This window comes from Fusarium subglutinans (genome assembly GCF_013396075.1).
Source record: "Fusarium subglutinans strain NRRL 66333 chromosome Unknown NRRL66333_c0000039, whole genome shotgun sequence".
Taxonomy (NCBI): domain Eukaryota; kingdom Fungi; phylum Ascomycota; class Sordariomycetes; order Hypocreales; family Nectriaceae; genus Fusarium; species Fusarium subglutinans.
This window is the reverse complement of record NW_023502102.1, coordinates 193,495-211,990: the sequence shown is the minus strand read 5'-3', so window position 1 is coordinate 211,990 and position 18,496 is coordinate 193,495. Positions and strand designations below refer to the sequence as shown.

The window sequence follows — 18,496 nt, the reverse complement described above, 5'->3', positions numbered from 1 at the left end:
GGCCAACCTATCACTGGCCAACATTCCCCTGATGAGATGCCTGCATAACCACGTTTCGTAGCCCCCCTCCATCTTCAAACCTTTCTTGGTGCACACTATCTTTGCTTTGTGAGGTCAGATCATTCCGCACTATTCGCCATTGCCTGTTCCGCACATCGTCACATACCACATGCTGTTTGACGTCGTTATCAACGGGCTTTTCGTCTGATGCGTTGAGTCCTTGGCGGAATGTATTCGATCCTTCTTTTACTTGTTCTGTTTGTGATACGTTTGCGTCTTCGGACAGCCGGATGGCGTACATCCTCCATGCAGCATCACAGCCACTTCGCTTGTTCTTGTTGCGTCGTTTCGTTGGGGTTCAACGTCGAGGATGATCTTATGCATCGTTCATCATATGCGCCCGTAATCTTCAGCGCTATCTATGCCCACGTTTTTGGCATGTGGTATCTGCAGATTGCCAGCGTGAATGTGCCATTCCGTCCTGTTGGATTCGTATCAACCTTTGCTTGACACTCACGATATCCAACGATATCACCAATACCCTATACCAGACTTCGACTCTTGGCTTTCCCTCGCAATCCGAGCTATCCGTATGGCTTAGCCAAGACAATAAACTCGGAATCTCGACCTCTACCCTAGCCTGCCTAGTAATCTAGATTTCGGGAGCGGGGATGATAGCACGGAGAATTTTCTCCTCACTCAGTAATCTCAGTCTTGTTGCAAAATTTGCTTAGTGACCTTTGCCATCTCGTTGCGCCGGCATCCCCGGGCTTGCTACCGATTCCCATCGGGACCGAGTCTTGTGAGTTACACACCACTTCGGGCATCAATGTCCAGACTCAAATTTCTTCCTCCTCAAACTTCCCCACGTTTATCGTCTCATTACCCCAGTTTCAGCTGGGATCATGGCTGTCTTGTATTAGTGCAAGCCCTGCGCGGCTAAACTTGTCCTTTTGTTTGTTGCTAGTCTATGGCTTCATAGTGCCTAGCTATATCGCAAATGACAGACTTGATATCGTTATTCCTCGGATTTATTCGGCTCTCATGGTATCACTACACCATCATGATTCTGACCTGCTCCTCGGCGAAGCTCCGAAGATAAACTAGAGATATTACCGAGAAGGAAGTTTGCTTCCGATGGCGTAAGCCATTAATGAAACGATGTTGAACCTGAAGAATGACTGTAGCTTGTTTTGGTTGGCTATCTTTCACGGTTGGAGCACTGAACCAACCTACCCCCAGTATCTTTCTTTGGGGGATCTGGGGAACACTGGGGCACGCTTGGACTGCATGAGAAAATCCAGTCTGTACGAGTAGATCACTTCGAATACCCCTTTACTGACTATAACCGTTCACAACCAAGGGCCGAGGTGCTCGTTGGCTATTCGGCTCAGATGTTTCTACCGAGAATCCAGCACAAAAAGCCACAATCGGTCGATTCATTGGATCATGGAGGCAAATAAATCACCTAACTCAGTTTCAAAACAAGTTTTGGAGCAGGGCTGGGCTTTTCACACCCTTTGTCTCGGTCTGGACCTGAAATCTTGGCGGCCTCGCCTACAGTAAGGCCCTGAAAGGTGCTTACAGATGACCACCAACAGTTGGCAATAACGGCATTGCGGGAGCACACTGGGACTGAACATTCAGCTTGGATGCTTGAATCCAGATTTAGACACAAAGTGGCAAAATTCTTTTGATTCACTTCGGCTGGTCTTGCCTTACATGAAGTAGGAGAATCAAGACGACATGACAAGAAGCTGGAAACCCGAGGTGAGCCATAGTGTTGATTGTCTATGAGCCCATAGGGTATCTTTCGAGATGCTCATATGTCTAAGCATGGATCGGATGCTCAGACGAGTGATTCGGACAGAAAAGATGCCACGAAGGTCTGCATCGAGTGTTTGCCACCTTCGATCATCTAGGGATGAAATTTACTCAACACCAGGTTCATTTGATATGCGAGTCCAAAGAAGGTATTATTAAAAGGCTCGATTTATTTCAAGTTACATATTAGAGCTCGTAATAGGAAGAGCGGTGGCCTTTGGATCGTTGCAGCTGAGTGTTTTGATGCTTCTCGGGTGACCGGAGATCTGGGACCGAGGGTGTTGTCGAGACCACGGGCTGAAGGAATCACTGAAACTCATATAACTACCCAGTCTACCTCGGTTTCTTTATCTGCATTTCTCTGTTCTTGATGGTCTTTGGAATGCACTTTTGCTGGGATTTTATTGTTATCCCCGATAGCTGAAACTTAACATCTTATCAAAGGCTACGAATACCTACCTCCATAGTCACACCCGACAATCCGTACCTTATAAGCATTGCTGTCATCGACATTGCCATAGTTGACAGCTTCGAGATCGCCTCCATCAGCTTAGCGACCGAACTCCTTATCGATGCCTTGTTCGACCGAGATACCGGGTGATAGCTGGTGGCATACGGCTGGTTGAGGTGGAGAGGACAGTCTTTGTGAAGCTTTCTTCCTGATATTTGTTGAGTATCACGACTTATCGTGGGTGGCCGTTGCCGCCTTTCCACTCTTGACATCGTAAACTTGAAGTTGAGACGTACCCCCATGGCGTGGGGAATCGTCGAGGCCCGCTCGGTTCGATTGCGAGTCGGCGACCACTCACCCCGAACGTCGATGGATACCTAAAGATCGTTGGGAGGGGTCACAATTGTTCCAGTGCAGCCACAGAAAGGTGGTGGACGATTTACGTGACATGATCTCCCTAGAGAGAGGTTTCAGAGCATTTACATCGCCCCTCGCGATAGACAGACGGACTTGAATGAAGCTTTCAGAAAGCCGGATTGTGTTCGATCTGCTGCTGGGAGTGGAAGACTGATCCTGCTTGTCTCTGCCTTGATCTATGGGCAAATGCCATCCTGAAGCAGCGCTGTTTCGCCCACCTGTAACACTTCTGCCTGGGAAGCCACATACACACGTGATGTATCGGCCACGATCACGACCACGATCGTACCTCTCAGCAGGTGAGGCTCTTACCTGGGCCAGCTTGATCCCGAAGGATCCTTATCTCCCAGCTTGGAGTAATGATTCAATCCGAGGGTGAGCGCAAGATCAGGGATGGCGAGCCCCTTTCCAAGCGTAAGTAAACAAGCAGACTTGGGATGCTAACCTTCCAGCGTCGCAGAAGCTTTTGGTAGACAGAGGAAGGTCTGTGTGGATGGAATGGTTTATGTTATGCTTAGGCATGACTGGTACGGGGACAATAAAGAAAAACTCTTGTGTAATGCCTTCTTCGCTGTTACTTACGCAGGTTGTGAGCCTCCAACATCTTCGGGATGGATTGACCAGCATGACCGTGGCCCCTCTCGGGGTTTACGGAGTTTACCCGCCACGACGTAATCTCACCTCCACGTCCAATGCTTTCCCAACTTCTCATCGTGTTTGGCCCTAAGCGATCAAAAGGAATCGAATACAAATTGGACGGCGATGTTCTCACGTGACGATGAAGTTCCAGTTCATCGACAATGACTCTACCCAGAAGCCTGGTGCTCGCAAGACGATACGAAGTCATGTTATGAAGGGCAAGAATCTTGGCCGCACAATACAAGGTCGTGGGAAGAGGCATGCTGCATCTCAAGTAAATAACTTGCGCAAGAGCCCAGAACTATCGAGGAGGAATGTTAGCGTGGAGGAGAGAAGGAAGAGTCTCGACGGTGCTGTCAATAATGTTGGCAATGCCTTGTTGTTCCCAGAAATCCCAGATACAGACACAGACGCTACATATTCCATCAACAATCCATACTCGGGAAAAGAGTATACGTACTTCTCATTTCCGGTTCAGTTCACCCCGTCGATGCGATACTATGTCTACGAATGTCAGTTTATTTTGCCTTGACTCTCCAACAACAGCTCACTAACCACTTCCAGTCCATACTGCGATCTGCAACATCATATACCCGTACGCCTTCTGTAGACCTACACATGAGATTGGCTCACCATGGTTCAGGTACATGGTAGCAGACCAAGCCTGTAACTTTCTCGTCCTCCGCTTTCGCTAGTTTACCACTGACTGGAGTTGCAGGCCTGCACTGTCTTCTCGCCATGGCAGCGACGTATCTCAACATCCTACGGAACATCCCAACTCCCAATGTAGAGAGTATCGAAGCAACTCGTCACTTCTCTCAAGCCCTTCGTCTCATGAACCCGCGCCTCTCCCAACCGTCTGCAGCTCAAGAAGACTCCAACATTGCTATAATAATATCTCTGGCAATCCACTCAAACATAACCCAAAACCTCACTGCGAGTGCTATGCACCTCCAAGGTCTTGATAGCATCCTCACCTTCCGGCCCGGCGGCATCTCCGACATACGCGAGTGCAACCGCCCACTCCTTCACAAGATCTGCCGAACAGACATCGAACTCGCCGTCGCTCAGGGCACACGCACACGCTTCGGTAACGCGGGACTTACAGCAGCAGCGGCAGGGCCGATATCCGCACGAGATCTGCGATACCCATTAAATCAGATGAGTGAATTGTTACGGCAGGTCACACGTGAACTGCTGGCGCTGTGCCGAAGACCCGGAAAGGCAAAGATGTCAGGTTTGCAGTACCAGGATGTGCTTATCTCGATGTGGCAGAGACTGGCAGACTTTGCGCCACTGAGTGGTACGAGGCCACAAGATCTGATGGATGATGTGTGGCAGCTGGCTTTGCTGGCGTTCTTGGTTACCGTCACATGGCCTGCGAGCCATCTCAAGAGTGTACACTGTAACCTCTTACACAAACTACTTAAGGAGCATATCGAGAGCCACGCACTACTGGAGAGGGGAGAGGAGTATCGGCCATTGTGGTTCTGGGTAGTGTTGGTATATGGGCTTTCGTTGACGAATGGGAATTGCGATACGCTTGTCTTGGGTGAACTTCGCGAGGCTTCAGAGCTATTGAGGATAACGAAATGGGAGGAAGCAAAGGCTAAATTGAAGTCGTTTCCGTGGATCGGCATTGTCCATGATGTTCTTGGAAGGGCTTTATGGGAATTGGCTGTGATCTCTGTTCCGACTCAGTCTTTCACGTTGATCCCAAGGGACGAGGAGAGTTGAGGTAAATCTGACATAAATGAATGCAAATTAAAATTCAGTAAAAATTAGTGAACCTTCAAAATAACCTTTATCTGGCATCTTGATTACGAGTTCGACGTTTTCTTGCTCCTGGAGGTGGCTCCAACGACTTGAAAGCAATATCCATTTCAGACATGATCATCTACTATTAAACATCAACAGCCCAAAAAGCACCGAACCTACCGTTGATCCCCGTATATCTTCACCATCCGCTCTCGATCCCAAAAGTATCTTGCTCGGGTCCAGGGCTCGTGTATCGGCCTGAGAGGTGTGTCGGTCAACAAACCATATTGATCGATGTTACGCATGAGTGTGTATTTCAATGGCAAATACCCCTTTGCATCGCGTAAAACGACCCAAAGGAACGTAGTCAGAATAAAGTGCCTAACATGGACTTGATCCATATGCCGCAGATTTCGTAGGAGGCCATAACCTTGTATAGAGAGGAAGATGACGCACCTGTGCTCTTGATACATTGTCCTTTTAAGGAACTGGCAAACTCGAGTATCTTCCCCACGAGATATGCCACCATCGAGGGCCTCTCTTCCACGAAGCTCCCTATCGACGCGATGCACGAGGTCGCGATATTTGCCAAAGACGAACTGGAAAACTGATATAAATGAGCGGAAGCACCATCGTGTTTCCTTATACCCCTCAAGGTCCGAGAGACGATGGTCCCACGCAGGTCTTGACATTTCTGGCGGCACGATTCCGTCTAGGCGTCTAAAGTTATGGTATATATCGTGTCGTTCATCATCGTAACTAAAGAATCCGCGCTCAAACCGAATGATTTCGCTTGGGGAGAGGATTAAAGGCTGATCAAACTCTGGAAGCCAAGTAAAGGAAGGATCGCGTTGGGTCCTGACTCTGGCCTCGCCGAGTAGCTTGTTCCATGCCTCCACAGCGTATTCCGATATGAGAGCATCAGCATCTTGCCGCTGCTTGAATAGCTCACAAAGAAATGGGAGACTGCTACCCCATTCTTTCTCGCTCATGGGCTTGGACACGGCCAGCCGATTCATTATTGTCTCAACTCTATAAGGATCCAAATAAGGAAACCGATGGGCTTGCAGCCGTGCCTGAACCCCATGAATTGCGTCAAAGATGAAGGATACGTCATTATGATATACTGCTTTCAAAAGCTCGGTTATGGGCTTTAGAACAGACTGGCGGTATGTACGAAACCACTGGAGAAAAATCGGAGACGATGAGATGAATGATCGAAGATCTACCGGAGAATAAAAGGAGCACATAAGATGTACCAGCAACTCACCTGGGAGCCTTTCTAAGGGAGAGGCCGTGTTCATTGTTGTTTGATGGTCGTCCTTGATCAAACAGGTAGTGAGTGTTTTGCGGTCGCAGAAATGCGGCAGACTGATCAGGATCATAGCAGATACTTATAGTCAAATGAAAGAAAGTTTTGTCATTTTCCAGGAAACTCAATAGCGAAATAGCCAAGTTAGGCTTTCATTTGACATCGCGCTTAACGACAGACTTTTAAGTTACGGGGGGGGAAACTCTGTGAACTTGACTTGACGTATTAGTTCGGAGCCTGAAGACGTCTTATGCATGTATTGAACTAGGAAGAATTACAAGGGATACTTTCTCTTCCTTAAATAATCACTCTACTGAATGATAAATAACTCTTCAATTTAATAATAGATACATCAAAAGTCTAAGATCATGCATGCTCATGGTCTTGATACCACTAGACCCTGAAAAATCCCGGGAGTCTGGATTCGGGATGGTCCGTCACAACAAATACACGTGAGATCGGCAGATGACAGGACCCGTTCTGTGGTCTAGGTTTCCTGGGGAGGAAAGAAGATTAGAAGACTCAGGACCTCGATCCTAAGGGATGAAAAGACTTAGGGTAATCAGCCTAAGCTTAGGGGACTTTTTACTAAGTTTATTTTAACATCCTCTTCTAAGTTTTATGTTTTCTTGCTCCCTGAGCGTTTCTCTCTAAACAAGCCACTAACTTAGGCGTTCAATAGCGCAGTAGGCCAACCTAATTCAGCCCCAGCGCATAGGCGAAAGAGGAAACCCCATCGGAACTATTGATCCAAAGCTGAGAACTATCGAGAAATTCCACGCGATGAACCTAGACCAAGACTGCGGAAATTTCCCATCATGTCAGGGGAACGGACGAGACAGCGGGAGGCGGACGCCTTCGGAACTGTTATATATCATGGCTCGCTCTTATTCTCAAGTGGCGTGGGTGGTTAATAACCTGCTTTCACTCAGTCACTCGTTTTAGCCTTGGCTTATCCGCTCGTTCAAGATGCGTTCCTTCTCAGCGCTTGTGGCTTTGGCTTTTGCAAGTTCTTTCGAACATGTTGCTGCCAGCAATTGTAAGCCCTCGTCACCAGAAGGAGCAAAGACTACGGATCCCGCTTCGATTGCCAGCGGAACATCAACGAAATCGGTTCCACCGTCTGAAACAACCGACGGACCGGTAGTCATCACTAATGCTGTGACGAATGGCGACTTTGGAGGCTATGATCCTTCGTCCGATGGCGGTATCTACGCCTTTCAAGCAGGTGATGCGAAACTCCTTCAAGGCCCAGGATATCAGGGAGACCACACCGACGAGAGGAACTGTGTGCAACTCAAGACCAATTCGGGAACTCCTGGTCAAAAGCGAGATTTCATACCCGATAATCCCTATATTCAACAACAGCTCGACAATCTGGAGCCCAGTGACTTTACTGTTCGCTTCTGGTACTCTATCGTGAACAATGCTATCGCGGATACATGCCGTATCGAAGGACTTTACGGAAACGTTCAATTTGGAGCAACTCCATACTTTCCTATTGTCACTAATGGCAACAACTGGTTGGAGTTTGTTGACTCGATGCCTGTCACCACTACAAGCGGAATGATCCGTTTTGAGCTCAACTGTATCAACGGAGGCTCTGCTGAAGTCTATTTTGACCAAGTCTTTGTATCAAACAAGATCGGTGATGAATGGGTTGATGGCATTTCATTGTTCTTTCCTACGTCGAAGCATGCTGCTACCATTGCTCCGGCTCAAACAAGCACCGCTCCTGCTGTGGGCACAGCTACGATCAGCAGCGACAACACCGAGTCTTCTAGCCCTCCTACAAGTCAAGCTTCTCAAGAACAAACTACTACCGATGAAGCCTCGGCAACTGACAAGACAGTCGAGTCTACCTCCGCCTCCGCCTCCGCCTCTGAATCAGCCCCGACTTCTGTGCCTACTGATCCTACCAACTCCGGCCCCAAGCTCTGTGCCAAACTCGGAACAGGCGCAGTTGGTCGAGGCTGCGCCAAGAGGCCTTATAGCAGCACCAAAGGCTACAAAGGGTACGGCGGAAGCAAGATCACAAAGGAACAATGTGCCGCTCTCTGCCTTTCAGATACCAACTGCCAAAGCTTCGAATGGCGTTATTTTGGCAGCGGGTGCGCCAACACATGTAATCTCCTTGCTACGAGCTGGGCAGACATTCCCACCAACGGGGGCTCCGATTCAGCCTGGGCCTACGATCGAAGCTGCATTCAGGAGGACGAATGCGCCGAGCAACCCGCTGGCTCTGTATGCGTAAATGTCAACGCTGACACACCCGCCAAATCTTGCACTCAAGTCAAAGGCAAAGCGAAAGCTTGTGCCAAGCCCTTCCTAACTGCCCCAACGAACGGCGCCTGCGGTCTTAGTAACGAATGCCGCGATCTTTGTGCCAAGTACCCCTCTTGTAAATCTTATGCAGCGACCTTTGGCAGCTGTAGCTTGTACGATGCTAGATCTTCTGAGGTCGCCGAGGCCGGTAGTGATCTTTTCTGGTTCACGGACATGGATTGCCATGCTTGTGGACAGGGAAATGCCTACTTCGATTACATATCTATTGGTCAAGACCCTACGAACATGCCTCAGTGGACATGTGCTGCGGAGGATAAGACAACTTCGACTCTTGCCGCGCCCACGACTACCAATCCAGCTGTCACAACCACCTCTGACGCTGAATCAACCACGAGTGCAAGCGAAGCCAGTGACAAGGCGGACTCATCGACCGTCGTTCCAACTACAACTTCTATATCTCCCTCCGCCACAGCATCTCTGTGTGCCAACGGCGTTCCATCCCCTGGAATTTGTTCCACCGCAAACGTTGTGCCTTCAACAGCAACATGTGGCAAGCGTGGTTGGCCACACAATGTTGAGCCATATGCCCGTAGTCTGGCTGACTTCCCTAACCAAGACACATTCGAAGACTGCGCTATCATTTGCAAGCTCGATAGGTCGTGCAAGGCCTTTGCTATCGACCCTACCCGGTCTGGGATGAGGTGTATGTTCAGCTCAGACCCAACTATCGATGGAGTCTCCAATGCACCTGGTGTATGGAGTAATTTGGAGTGTATGAGCTGCACGCTCTGTGGTGACGCAGTCACTTCTTCGCAGCCTGTATCTGAGGCCCCAACAACCATGATCACCTCGACACGGCCAGCTGGCGAGGATTCCTCCACCCAAGCTGCAACAAGCGCATCGAGGGAGCCAACCACGACTCAGACAACGCCAGAGCCCACGGATTGTGCAGTACCCTCAGCCTCTCTAAGCGACGACGTCACCTGTGGTATCCCCGGTCAAAGCGGCCAACAAGCTCAAAGCGCTCGTCTCTTGAACTATGTCATCAAACCAGTTGGAAGTCTGGCCAACTGCGCCGCCGTCTGCCTCCAACGGGCAGATTGTCAGGGCTTCGCGTATGTCAAGAGCAACACTGAGTGTTATCCATTCAGCGTTGGGCCTGCTGGCTTAGGGATCACGTATAATCCACAGGGCACAGAGAAATACTATGATAGAGGGTGCTTCTCGTGTGCTTCATGACAAAAGCGAGGTGAAGATACTTTGAGAAGTTCATAGTATCTTAGGATAGTTTATAGCTTCTTAAAATAAGTTAGGATAGTTTGAGATAGTTTAGTATAAACTTAGACCATTTTGATAAGTTTAATGTGCCAGCATCTCAAGCTCTCTGATACCTCAAGATATCCACCCACACCAGAGCGAATACCATGGTATGATTGTAGAACCACGGGGCATGAAAACCTGCTTCGGCTATAGACGTCGATCTTAACACATTTCTAGAGACCGCAGCCGCCCGCTGTCATCCGGTAATAAACACTCAATCAGCCCTGAAACCAAGCCAAGCTCGCTTGTTCTCAGAAACACTCGGCCAAGATATCTCAGCCTCCAATGTTTCCACTCGTCAGACCCGAAAAACGAGTAATGAGCAGCTTGGCATCGTCGCCCAGGCGGTGATACTCTCGTCCGCCAAACATAGTAGAGTAGTGAGACTCCTGATCTTTAGACTTAATCTTAAGTCTAATCGGATGATATATATCTGGGCTGCTGTCTGATGGTGTCTATCTTGGTATCTCAATTTCCTTGTTAATAAATTCTTTTTTAATTACACTTACATTCTTTACCCGTCTATCGTTAAGGCTGCGCCTATTATCACCATGAAGCGATCCGCACTCATTTCTCTCATCCCTGCCTTCTTGGCTACTGCTTCTCCTGTCCCTCAAGCTTCCGAACCTGCTGGTTTTATGGTTTCTTCCGGTAGCTGCGGTACAGCTGAGGTTGATGAGCTCGTTGGATACGGAGCAAAGACCACTGGAGGATCTGGTGATCCCGTCACCGTCACGTCTTGCTCAGAGCTCACTTCTGCTTTCTCCAATGGCGGTGTCATTCACATCGACGGCCAGCTTACCGGCTGCGACATCATGAACGTCAAGAGCGACACCACCATCCTCGGCGTCGGTTCAAGCTCTGGTCTCACTGACAGTGGCTTCCGCATCAAGAAGGCCGATAATGTCATCATCCGCAACCTCGCCATGAAGAATCCTCCCAAGGAAATGGATCTTATCGACATCGAGACCTCTACCAATATTTGGATCGACCACAACGAGTTCTCTGCTGAGGGCATCGCCGGCGACAAGGACTTCTACGACGGTCTCCTCGATGCCAAGCGCGGCTCCGACTTCCTCACCTTTTCATGGAACAAGTTCTCCGACCACTGGAAGGCCAGTCTCATCGGCCACAGCGACAGCAACGGTGATCAAGATACCGGCAAGCTCCACGTTACTTATCACCACAACTACTGGAGTAACGTCAACAGCCGCGCCCCCTCCATTCGTTTCGGAACCGCGCATATTTACAGCAGCTGCTACGAAGACCTTCCCACATCTGGAGTCAACTCTCGCATGGGTGCTCAAGTCCTCGTTGAGACTACTGCCTTTGTTAACGTCAAGCGACCTATTGTCACAAACCTTGACTCTAAGGAGGATGGATTCGCTATTGAGAAGGACAACCTTTTCGAGAACAGTGAGGCGCAGATTACGCAGGAGAAGGATTTCGTTCCTCCTTACGATTACACCACCGACTCTGCGGATTGTATTTGTGACTATCTCAAGGAGAAGGCTGGTACTGGTGTTATCAATGTCTAAGCAACGTCATATGGCATCTACCAGGCATCATGGGGGGCCTCTAGACAAGTAGAAAGGAGGTAATGGTCATAAATAGACTCATAATAGTATACTTCCCACATATCCACTGTCTGTAACCTGTGCCTTCGGTCCCAGGCACGGTACAATTGGCATGTTTCACAGTTCTGCTAGTCTCGTCTTTCAGCTTGGGCGTTTTTAAGCGTGAGGCTGACTTGCATTATGGCAGTTGTAAGAAGTGAGGATCAGCGTCCAATCACTACAGCTAATTGTATTGTGGCTTGGTACAGGCCAAGAACATCCCTGGTGGCTTCTCTTCCTATTTGGCTCCCGGGAGCCTGCTTGAAAAGGATAGAGTCTGCCCAGGCAGACACTTGGTTAGTACTTGATCAGGGCTGTGTAAGAACATGATATATAGTATCATTGAAAGCCTCTGGTAAGACTGACTGGCTCCTATGTGCGACTTTTTCGGTCTGTCGTATTGCGAGAATTTGTCTCTTGTCGTTTTTCCTCGGAATCTGCAAAACGTGCCAACGAGGCTTCGACATCTCACCAACCAGTTCTTTTGGACCTCTTTTGGACTTGAAACATGGCGTCTCACCATGCATTCTCATCCATTCATTCTCAGAGCCTGCTTTCAGTAGCCGCCTAGTTCTGATGGTGTAGGTCAGCTCCCACAGCCTGATTTATACATAACCTCTGGTTTTCTCTCCCAAGTCTCCCAATTCAGCGGTATCATGCAAGTTTGTTCCTATGTTCAAATTATCAGATACATGCAGTTCTACCTGCAAAGACTTCCCTAAAGAAATCCCCTCGTATGGGGATATAGGAGGAATTGGCGTAAGCCTCGCTCTCATTTATAAAAGTGCTTACGGCTAACTTTCTACGAGGTAACTCTAGCCTTCATCATTACGGCGTGGATGGTGGCCATTGTTCTCATCGGATACTATCTCAAAGTCTTCGATCCCAAATTAGACCCTTTTCGAAAAGAGGGCACGCAAGATTTTACCCAGTATCCAAACTCGATCGACATTTCAGTCCACGAAATCCTACAAAGCCTCCCATGGCTTAAACTCCATTCAACATCTGTTTCGTCTCGACATTCCAGGATTGGCACAGCATTGAACGTTGTGAGTTTGGTGCTATCCTATCAGTCATATGTACTCATACCATTATGCATTACAGTGCGTCCTCATGTTCGCCGACGTCCAGATCTTCACATCATTAGCAATTCTCATCGGCGCATATGCCTCAGTGGGCTGCGATATCGTCGCTTATCATTGGCAATACATGATCTACCTGGCATGGCTTGCTTCAATAACTCACATGGCCAGTTTGTCATTTCTTCGCAACCATCTCGCCAATAATCTTGCAAAGCGTGCATGGCGTCTAGTGGCCATGTGTATAATCCAAGTTATGCTATCCGTGGCAGTGGGACTGTCGATGACCTTTCCCGAGAGTAACGGCTATGCTTATGAGGATCCTTGGCTCAATCACGGTGGCCGCCCTGCTATCTGCTATTTTAGGGAGGGGGTAAAGGCAGATTCTGTGAATTTTGAATCAGCTATCAAGTTTATCATCCTTCTTGTTTGGGGGTTCGCTATTCGTATTGCAAAGACGTTTAGGGGGTTCGAAGGCGGGCTCCGTGAAACTGCATCTCGTCTAGAACAAAGGGGTAATAAGCTCAGAAGAGATGATTCAGGCTCTATGGGAAGAGAATGGGATCACGCATTTGCTAGTGCATCTATATCCCGTCGTGTCTGCGGTTACTTCTTTGTTCCTATTCAGATCGGGATCTACTCAGTCTTAAGTATCCAACTTGATCTCTTCACGTCGCTCCTAGCTGAGGTATGCTGCGACACAAGCATTATCCGAAGAACTTCGCTGATCTCCTTTTGCAGGTCTATTGGTTGTTATTTACTATCATCTGGATTACGGCGCGCCTCATTAAACTCCGAATACCAGGCAATCAAGACGATAGCGAATGGACTTTTGGCCAGGCTCTTCCTATTATCCTTCTCATTGCGCCCCCTGCCCTGGCAATAGAAGCCTTTTATACGGTACCAACGAGCAACGAGCCGGCTAGCGACCCCCAGGAGATTCCTGTGCTTAACTCAGACGACACCAGAGACCTGAGCCACATCCACAGCTCCGCGTATCGAGGGGTATTCTTCTTAGCAGCCCTCTCGTACATCGAGATCGCGGTCTACTTCGTTCTCGACAGACCAGAGACGCAAGGCATCACCGCGCCCCTTAGTGTGATCACTTCCTCGGTATTCATGCTCCAGCCCGCGCTGCAGCTTTCCTGGGTTGTCTGCAACCTATGGCTTGACAAGATGACTTGGGACATGCCGCTGAAACGCACAATTCACGATGTCGTCCTATTGGTATCTTCTGCTATTTCGCTTGCCCAGAATTTCATCCCGGGAGATGTATTTCCTGTCCTCTTAGCGTTCTTGCTGATCTTTTACACCCATGCTTCCCTAACTACGGCCTTTGTTCTCATTCGAATTTCGAAGGGAAACAAAGGGCGTGTTGGCCTATACTTGGTTCTACTTTGCGTCTCATATCTGACTCTTCGTACTATCATAATAGGACTTTCTCTCGAACCCTTTACATCTACCATATTTGATAAACATATACTTATTTTTGCTGCAGTTCTGATGCCTCTGCAGCTCCTTATCTTCTCTCTGGAAGTCTGGGCTGAGAAGAAGGATCTTTCGAAGCGGATAATTTCCTTTGTGAGAAGCGTGATTCTGATCTGCCTGAGCCCTTTTTGCTTGGTCACAAGTCAGGTTCTCTCAGATACGTTTACCAACCTCTTCTTGTGTGGTTTTCTATTCTCCCTGCATATATGGCTTGTTATTGGTCTTTGCCTTAATGACTGCAGACGTTCTTTCGATATAGTTCTAGGCAGCGCTGTCTAGGGGAGGAAAAACTCAGAACTTCGATCTTGGATGATAAAAAGACTTAGATCATTTAGTATAAGATTAGGATAAGTTTAATATCCCTTTACTAAGTTTATCCCATCGCCTTATATTAAGGTCTGATATTTCCTTACTCCCTGGGGGCTGAGTTAGCGGAACCTTGGGCGGATAGATATCGGCGTTCCGCTCTCATATTCCGCCCCCGCATAGTTAACCACCCCTCAACACTGACTCAACCTACTCAACTGCAACTCATACATAACATCTGCTACAATGGGCACGATCTCAATAAGAAAGTTCATCCGCTGGCTACCAGATGAGGCCTCTGAGCCAACATCCACCATAGTCGTAACATCTCCACGCCTCAAGCGCTTCGTCGATCTACGCATTCTCCTCCCCGATAACGACCCCTCATGGACTGGCCAAGATGGTACTCACCCCTCTCCCTTTCTCTCATTCACTATTAACAAATCCTAGAGTCCCTTCCTCTCTCTCGCCTTGACTGGGCCATAGCCGGTACAACAGTGTCTACCAAAATCCCCGATCCTGAAGGCAACCTGACTTCCCACTCAACGTTCCACCAATGGATCTCATCCCGCACTCTCGACTCCGATGCCGGCTTCATGTATCCTCAACCAAACGATCTTACCCTTGAAAAGGGCAGTATGGTTAACCCCGATACTGGAATTGACACAGCGTACGAAGAGTTATGGCATGATGCTACGCCGACAGCTGTGCCTGGTGAACCAGCTGTTAGAGCGCTTGTGCTTCAAACGGAGGATGAGAAGAACGGAGTGAGGGGCTCAGTTGTTAGACTGGGACGTTATGCGCAGGGGCTGATCAGAGCTGGAGAGCATATCTCGTTGGAGAGATGGGAGTGGAAGGACGGGTGGAAGAGGACTATTAGAATGGGAGATGCGGAATTGCCGATTGAGAAGATTCTGGGCAACGAAGCATTGAAAGAGGGTGACACGGTTGATGTCGATGGCCGAGAATGGAAAGTTATTGAAGAGAGTGGCAAAGATGAGTCAAAGTTGTGATGGCAGTTCACAGGATCGAAAGCAGCTAACTCAATTACGCTCATGTGAGCCTCAATTATCATCAACGCAAACTTTCTCGGTCCCTTCGGCCGAGTTTGAAATGCATTCTGTCTACACATCCGTGTAGCGGTACTTAACAAGTCTTGAACTCTCACACTAATCACTACAGCGATGCTGTCTCGCATGCCGTCATCACCCAGTTCATTTGGGGTCCTCCTCTCGTAGCTTTTGTCTTTCTTCCCCGGTCTTTCCGTCATCTAGTAGAACCACCTTCTAGGCCATCCACCGCTGAGCATCGCAAACAAACGCATTGGAAAACTTGATCCGCCTCTACTTTGGTCCATACAGCAAAGCCCGCTCCGGGGACTTCCTCGTCCCGTCATGCTTCTTAAAAACTCGAACAATATGCGTAGAAAGGTTCCACGATGTAAAAGCAAAACGCCCGTCCATGGTTTAAATAGTTGTGATCGTAACCGATAAACATCTTCTGAAACCGAAAGTTGTAAACAATGCGCGATAAAACAGTGAATGCAAACGATATCGCAACGTGAAGCCTAGACAGCCCAGCTGCCTCGTCGTTCTCGGACACCCCATCCAACGGGGTCCATGCTGTCGAGGTTGGGGTGCTGTCTAGCCCACTCCTTAATATAGGATTGAAGAGCATGCCATCGAGGGCATCTCTGATCGCGAGGCTTGTCGGCCTCTGATTCGACGAGGTGGCCTTGGGCGAGTTGCTTCTCATCGTCTCTCTCAAGGTCCTCAATACTCATCAAGCTGATCCGTGAAAGCTCGCCATCAAAAGCGCGGGCCATAGCGGGATAGCCTAGCGATAGATAGTTGTACACTTGGGTGACAAAGCTATCATCAAACTCCTGATCAATCTTATCTTCGAGCTCTGCATGTGCCTTTTCCTTCTGCAGACGCTCATTGATACCATGCAGCATGTGGAGTCCCTTGGGGGGACCGGCCCGTGCCCGGTGCTGCGCTATGCCGTTGGCCTGGCCATTGGCTGCTCCGATCATGACAGGCTCGTCTGTGTATGGTGGAGAGCTGATTTTTGAAGCGTCACCGGGAGTGGCCGCCGGTCTGGGCGTGGCCAGCATCGGTGGGGCATGCAGGTCTGCTGGCACTAGGTAGTTATCATTCGAGTCTGATCTGAAGCAATAGCCTCTCCAAAGACCATTCTGACCCGAAAGATCCCGGAACTTCTCTTCAGCATGGCGTTCTGCGAATGGGTGATCGGGCTCGAGCTTGGTCTGCTTGGGAGACGGACACCTCCGGAAGACGAGATCTTTGCCGAGCATGGGCGGTGTGACACCCAGACGTCTCTTCTGGAACGAGGGAGCAGGCGATCCGCGTCCGAAAGGTCGGTATCCGAAGGGTCGGGCGAGGTTGCGCGTGGCAGCAAAGCCGCCGGTGTCTGGGGGTATTTGAGAAGCTTTGGCGTACGGAACATCCGCAGAGCCAACGGCCGGGGCCGACGGGATGAAGGGCATCGTAGATTCGCCAATGTGTCGGGATGCTGCAGGTGCCGGGGACGATGCCTTACTGCGTTGCTCGGCTGTCAAATAAGATTCTGTATCGAGCAGCGGCATATGCGTCTCACCAATCGGACCACTAACACCGATCGATGACCGCTTGCTACTACTATCACGAGGGGTGTTTGAGGTGGTCCACATCGGATCTGGAGGAGGTTCGAGATCCATTGCATCGAGGTCTGCTGTATCGGTTCGCATCATAACGTCCTCGTCTTTCCTAACCGCTGGTGCTTCCACTGCAGGTTCTTCAACGAGGGTGTCCATCTCCCCAGGCTTCTCGTCAATCGCCATAGCATCCTCGTCCTTCTGCTGCTGTTCCTGCTCCTGCTTGGCCTCGACATGCTCCTGCATGTGTTTATGCCACCAGCCGAGATTGCTGTCGGACGATTGCCGCCGCACATTGTGATGGTGTTTAACGAGCTGGCCATGGTGATCATGCATGGGAGAAGTGCTCTCGGGAGATTGATCGCTTCCTGAACTCTCACGGAAGTAAAAATGATCGACGTTTCCTTCACGAACATGACTGTTGGGGAACGCGGCCAGAGCGGCCTCCTGCATCTGGCGCTCTGCCTCCTTCGCAGCAATCTCTAGCAAAAACTGAACGACATTCTCGTCCTCGGATTCGCGACGTCTGGGGCCATTGGAAGGGGATTCGTGGGCATCATCTCGTCGTCTGCCGCGGTGTTTTGTAGCGGTGTAAATGTTCTTTGTGTAAGGGGTAATGTCGGTCTTGTCGCTAGGTTTGGTCGCAGGTCCTGCATCTCCAACTCTGCGGCTTCTACGGGATGATTCGATCAACTGAGGAGCGAAGCGTCGCTTTGGTCGCTGCTGATGCTTCTTCTGCAACTCGTTCAAACCAGGCGAGGGAGAACGAGGCGAGGGCTCGGGTGTAGGTTCGGGATTAGGTCTCATTGTGCGAGGCGTCTTTTTCTCATCCGATCTATTGCTTGATCGACTGGTTGAAAATGTGGTCTCAATGGGCTCTGGAACAAACCGTCGCCGAGGTTTGTCTGTCGTGGCCATGATGAGGGGAGGAGAAAGAAAAGACCAGGGTTCGGGAATAGATGACTCGTGCGGACTTGACTGGGTTGATGCTCGTTCGTACTTGGCCTACGTTGCGCTCGCTCGCTCACTCGCGGTGCCTGTGCCTGTCCTGTGCTTGTAATGGAGGGGCAGGGGGGGACAAAAACAAGTGAGTAATAGTAGTATTTGCCTTGGGTAAGGACAATGAGAAGACCGCAATTGGAGTAGAACGAAGGGTGTTTCGGTGGAGGAAGACTAAAGGGCTTTAGTGGGAAGGGGAGAAGAAGAAAAGTAGAAGGGAGAGATTAAAAAATGTGAAGATGGTTTGGTTTGGTTTGGTTTGCTAGTGACGAAAGTCAACTTTTGGTCTGGTAGAGAAAAGCAGTTGGGAATGGATACGAGACTCCGACTGCGCGGGCGACCTTG

The 18,496-nt window shown here is 49.4% G+C and overlaps 6 protein-coding genes across 6 annotated transcripts; 5 read left to right on the top strand and 1 right to left on the bottom strand.

Annotated features, from left to right (window-relative positions):
- Nucleotides 1-3,470: 3,470 nt before the first annotated feature.
- Nucleotides 3,471-5,068, top strand: FSUBG_4340 (Argininosuccinate synthase; the record flags this gene model as incomplete). Its single annotated transcript, XM_036682319.1, has 4 exons — nt 3,471-3,843; nt 3,896-3,926; nt 3,975-3,997; nt 4,050-5,068. 4 exons carry the CDS (start codon nt 3,471-3,473, stop codon nt 5,066-5,068), a joined length of 1,446 nt encoding a protein of 481 aa, XP_036540160.1.
- Nucleotides 5,069-7,370: 2,302 nt separating this feature from the next.
- FSUBG_4339 (uncharacterized protein) lies at nt 7,371-9,926 on the top strand (the record flags this gene model as incomplete). Its single annotated transcript, XM_036682317.1, has 1 exon — nt 7,371-9,926. The coding sequence occupies one exon, from the start codon at nt 7,371-7,373 to the stop codon at nt 9,924-9,926; it is 2,556 nt and encodes an 851-aa protein (XP_036540159.1).
- Nucleotides 9,927-10,558: 632 nt separating this feature from the next.
- FSUBG_4338 (pectate lyase 1) lies at nt 10,559-11,545 on the top strand (the record flags this gene model as incomplete). The annotated part of the gene is made up of 1 exon (XM_036682316.1): nt 10,559-11,545. One exon carries the CDS (start codon nt 10,559-10,561, stop codon nt 11,543-11,545), a length of 987 nt encoding a protein of 328 aa, XP_036540158.1.
- A 917-nt stretch (nt 11,546-12,462) lies between these two features.
- FSUBG_4337 (uncharacterized protein) lies at nt 12,463-14,206 on the top strand (the record flags this gene model as incomplete). The annotated part of the gene is made up of 4 exons (XM_036682315.1): nt 12,463-12,672; nt 12,728-13,390; nt 13,444-13,974; nt 14,201-14,206. 4 exons carry the CDS (start codon nt 12,463-12,465, stop codon nt 14,204-14,206), a joined length of 1,410 nt encoding a protein of 469 aa, XP_036540157.1.
- Nucleotides 14,207-14,742: 536 nt separating this feature from the next.
- FSUBG_4336 (uncharacterized protein) lies at nt 14,743-15,509 on the top strand (the record flags this gene model as incomplete). Its single annotated transcript, XM_036682314.1, has 2 exons — nt 14,743-14,899; nt 14,947-15,509. The coding sequence occupies 2 exons, from the start codon at nt 14,743-14,745 to the stop codon at nt 15,507-15,509; spliced, it is 720 nt and encodes a 239-aa protein (XP_036540156.1).
- A 554-nt stretch (nt 15,510-16,063) lies between these two features.
- On the bottom strand, nt 16,064-18,070 carry FSUBG_4335 (uncharacterized protein; the record flags this gene model as incomplete). The annotated part of the gene is made up of 1 exon (XM_036682313.1): nt 16,064-18,070. One exon carries the CDS (start codon nt 18,068-18,070, stop codon nt 16,064-16,066), a length of 2,007 nt encoding a protein of 668 aa, XP_036540155.1.
- Nucleotides 18,071-18,496: the final 426 nt, after the last annotated feature.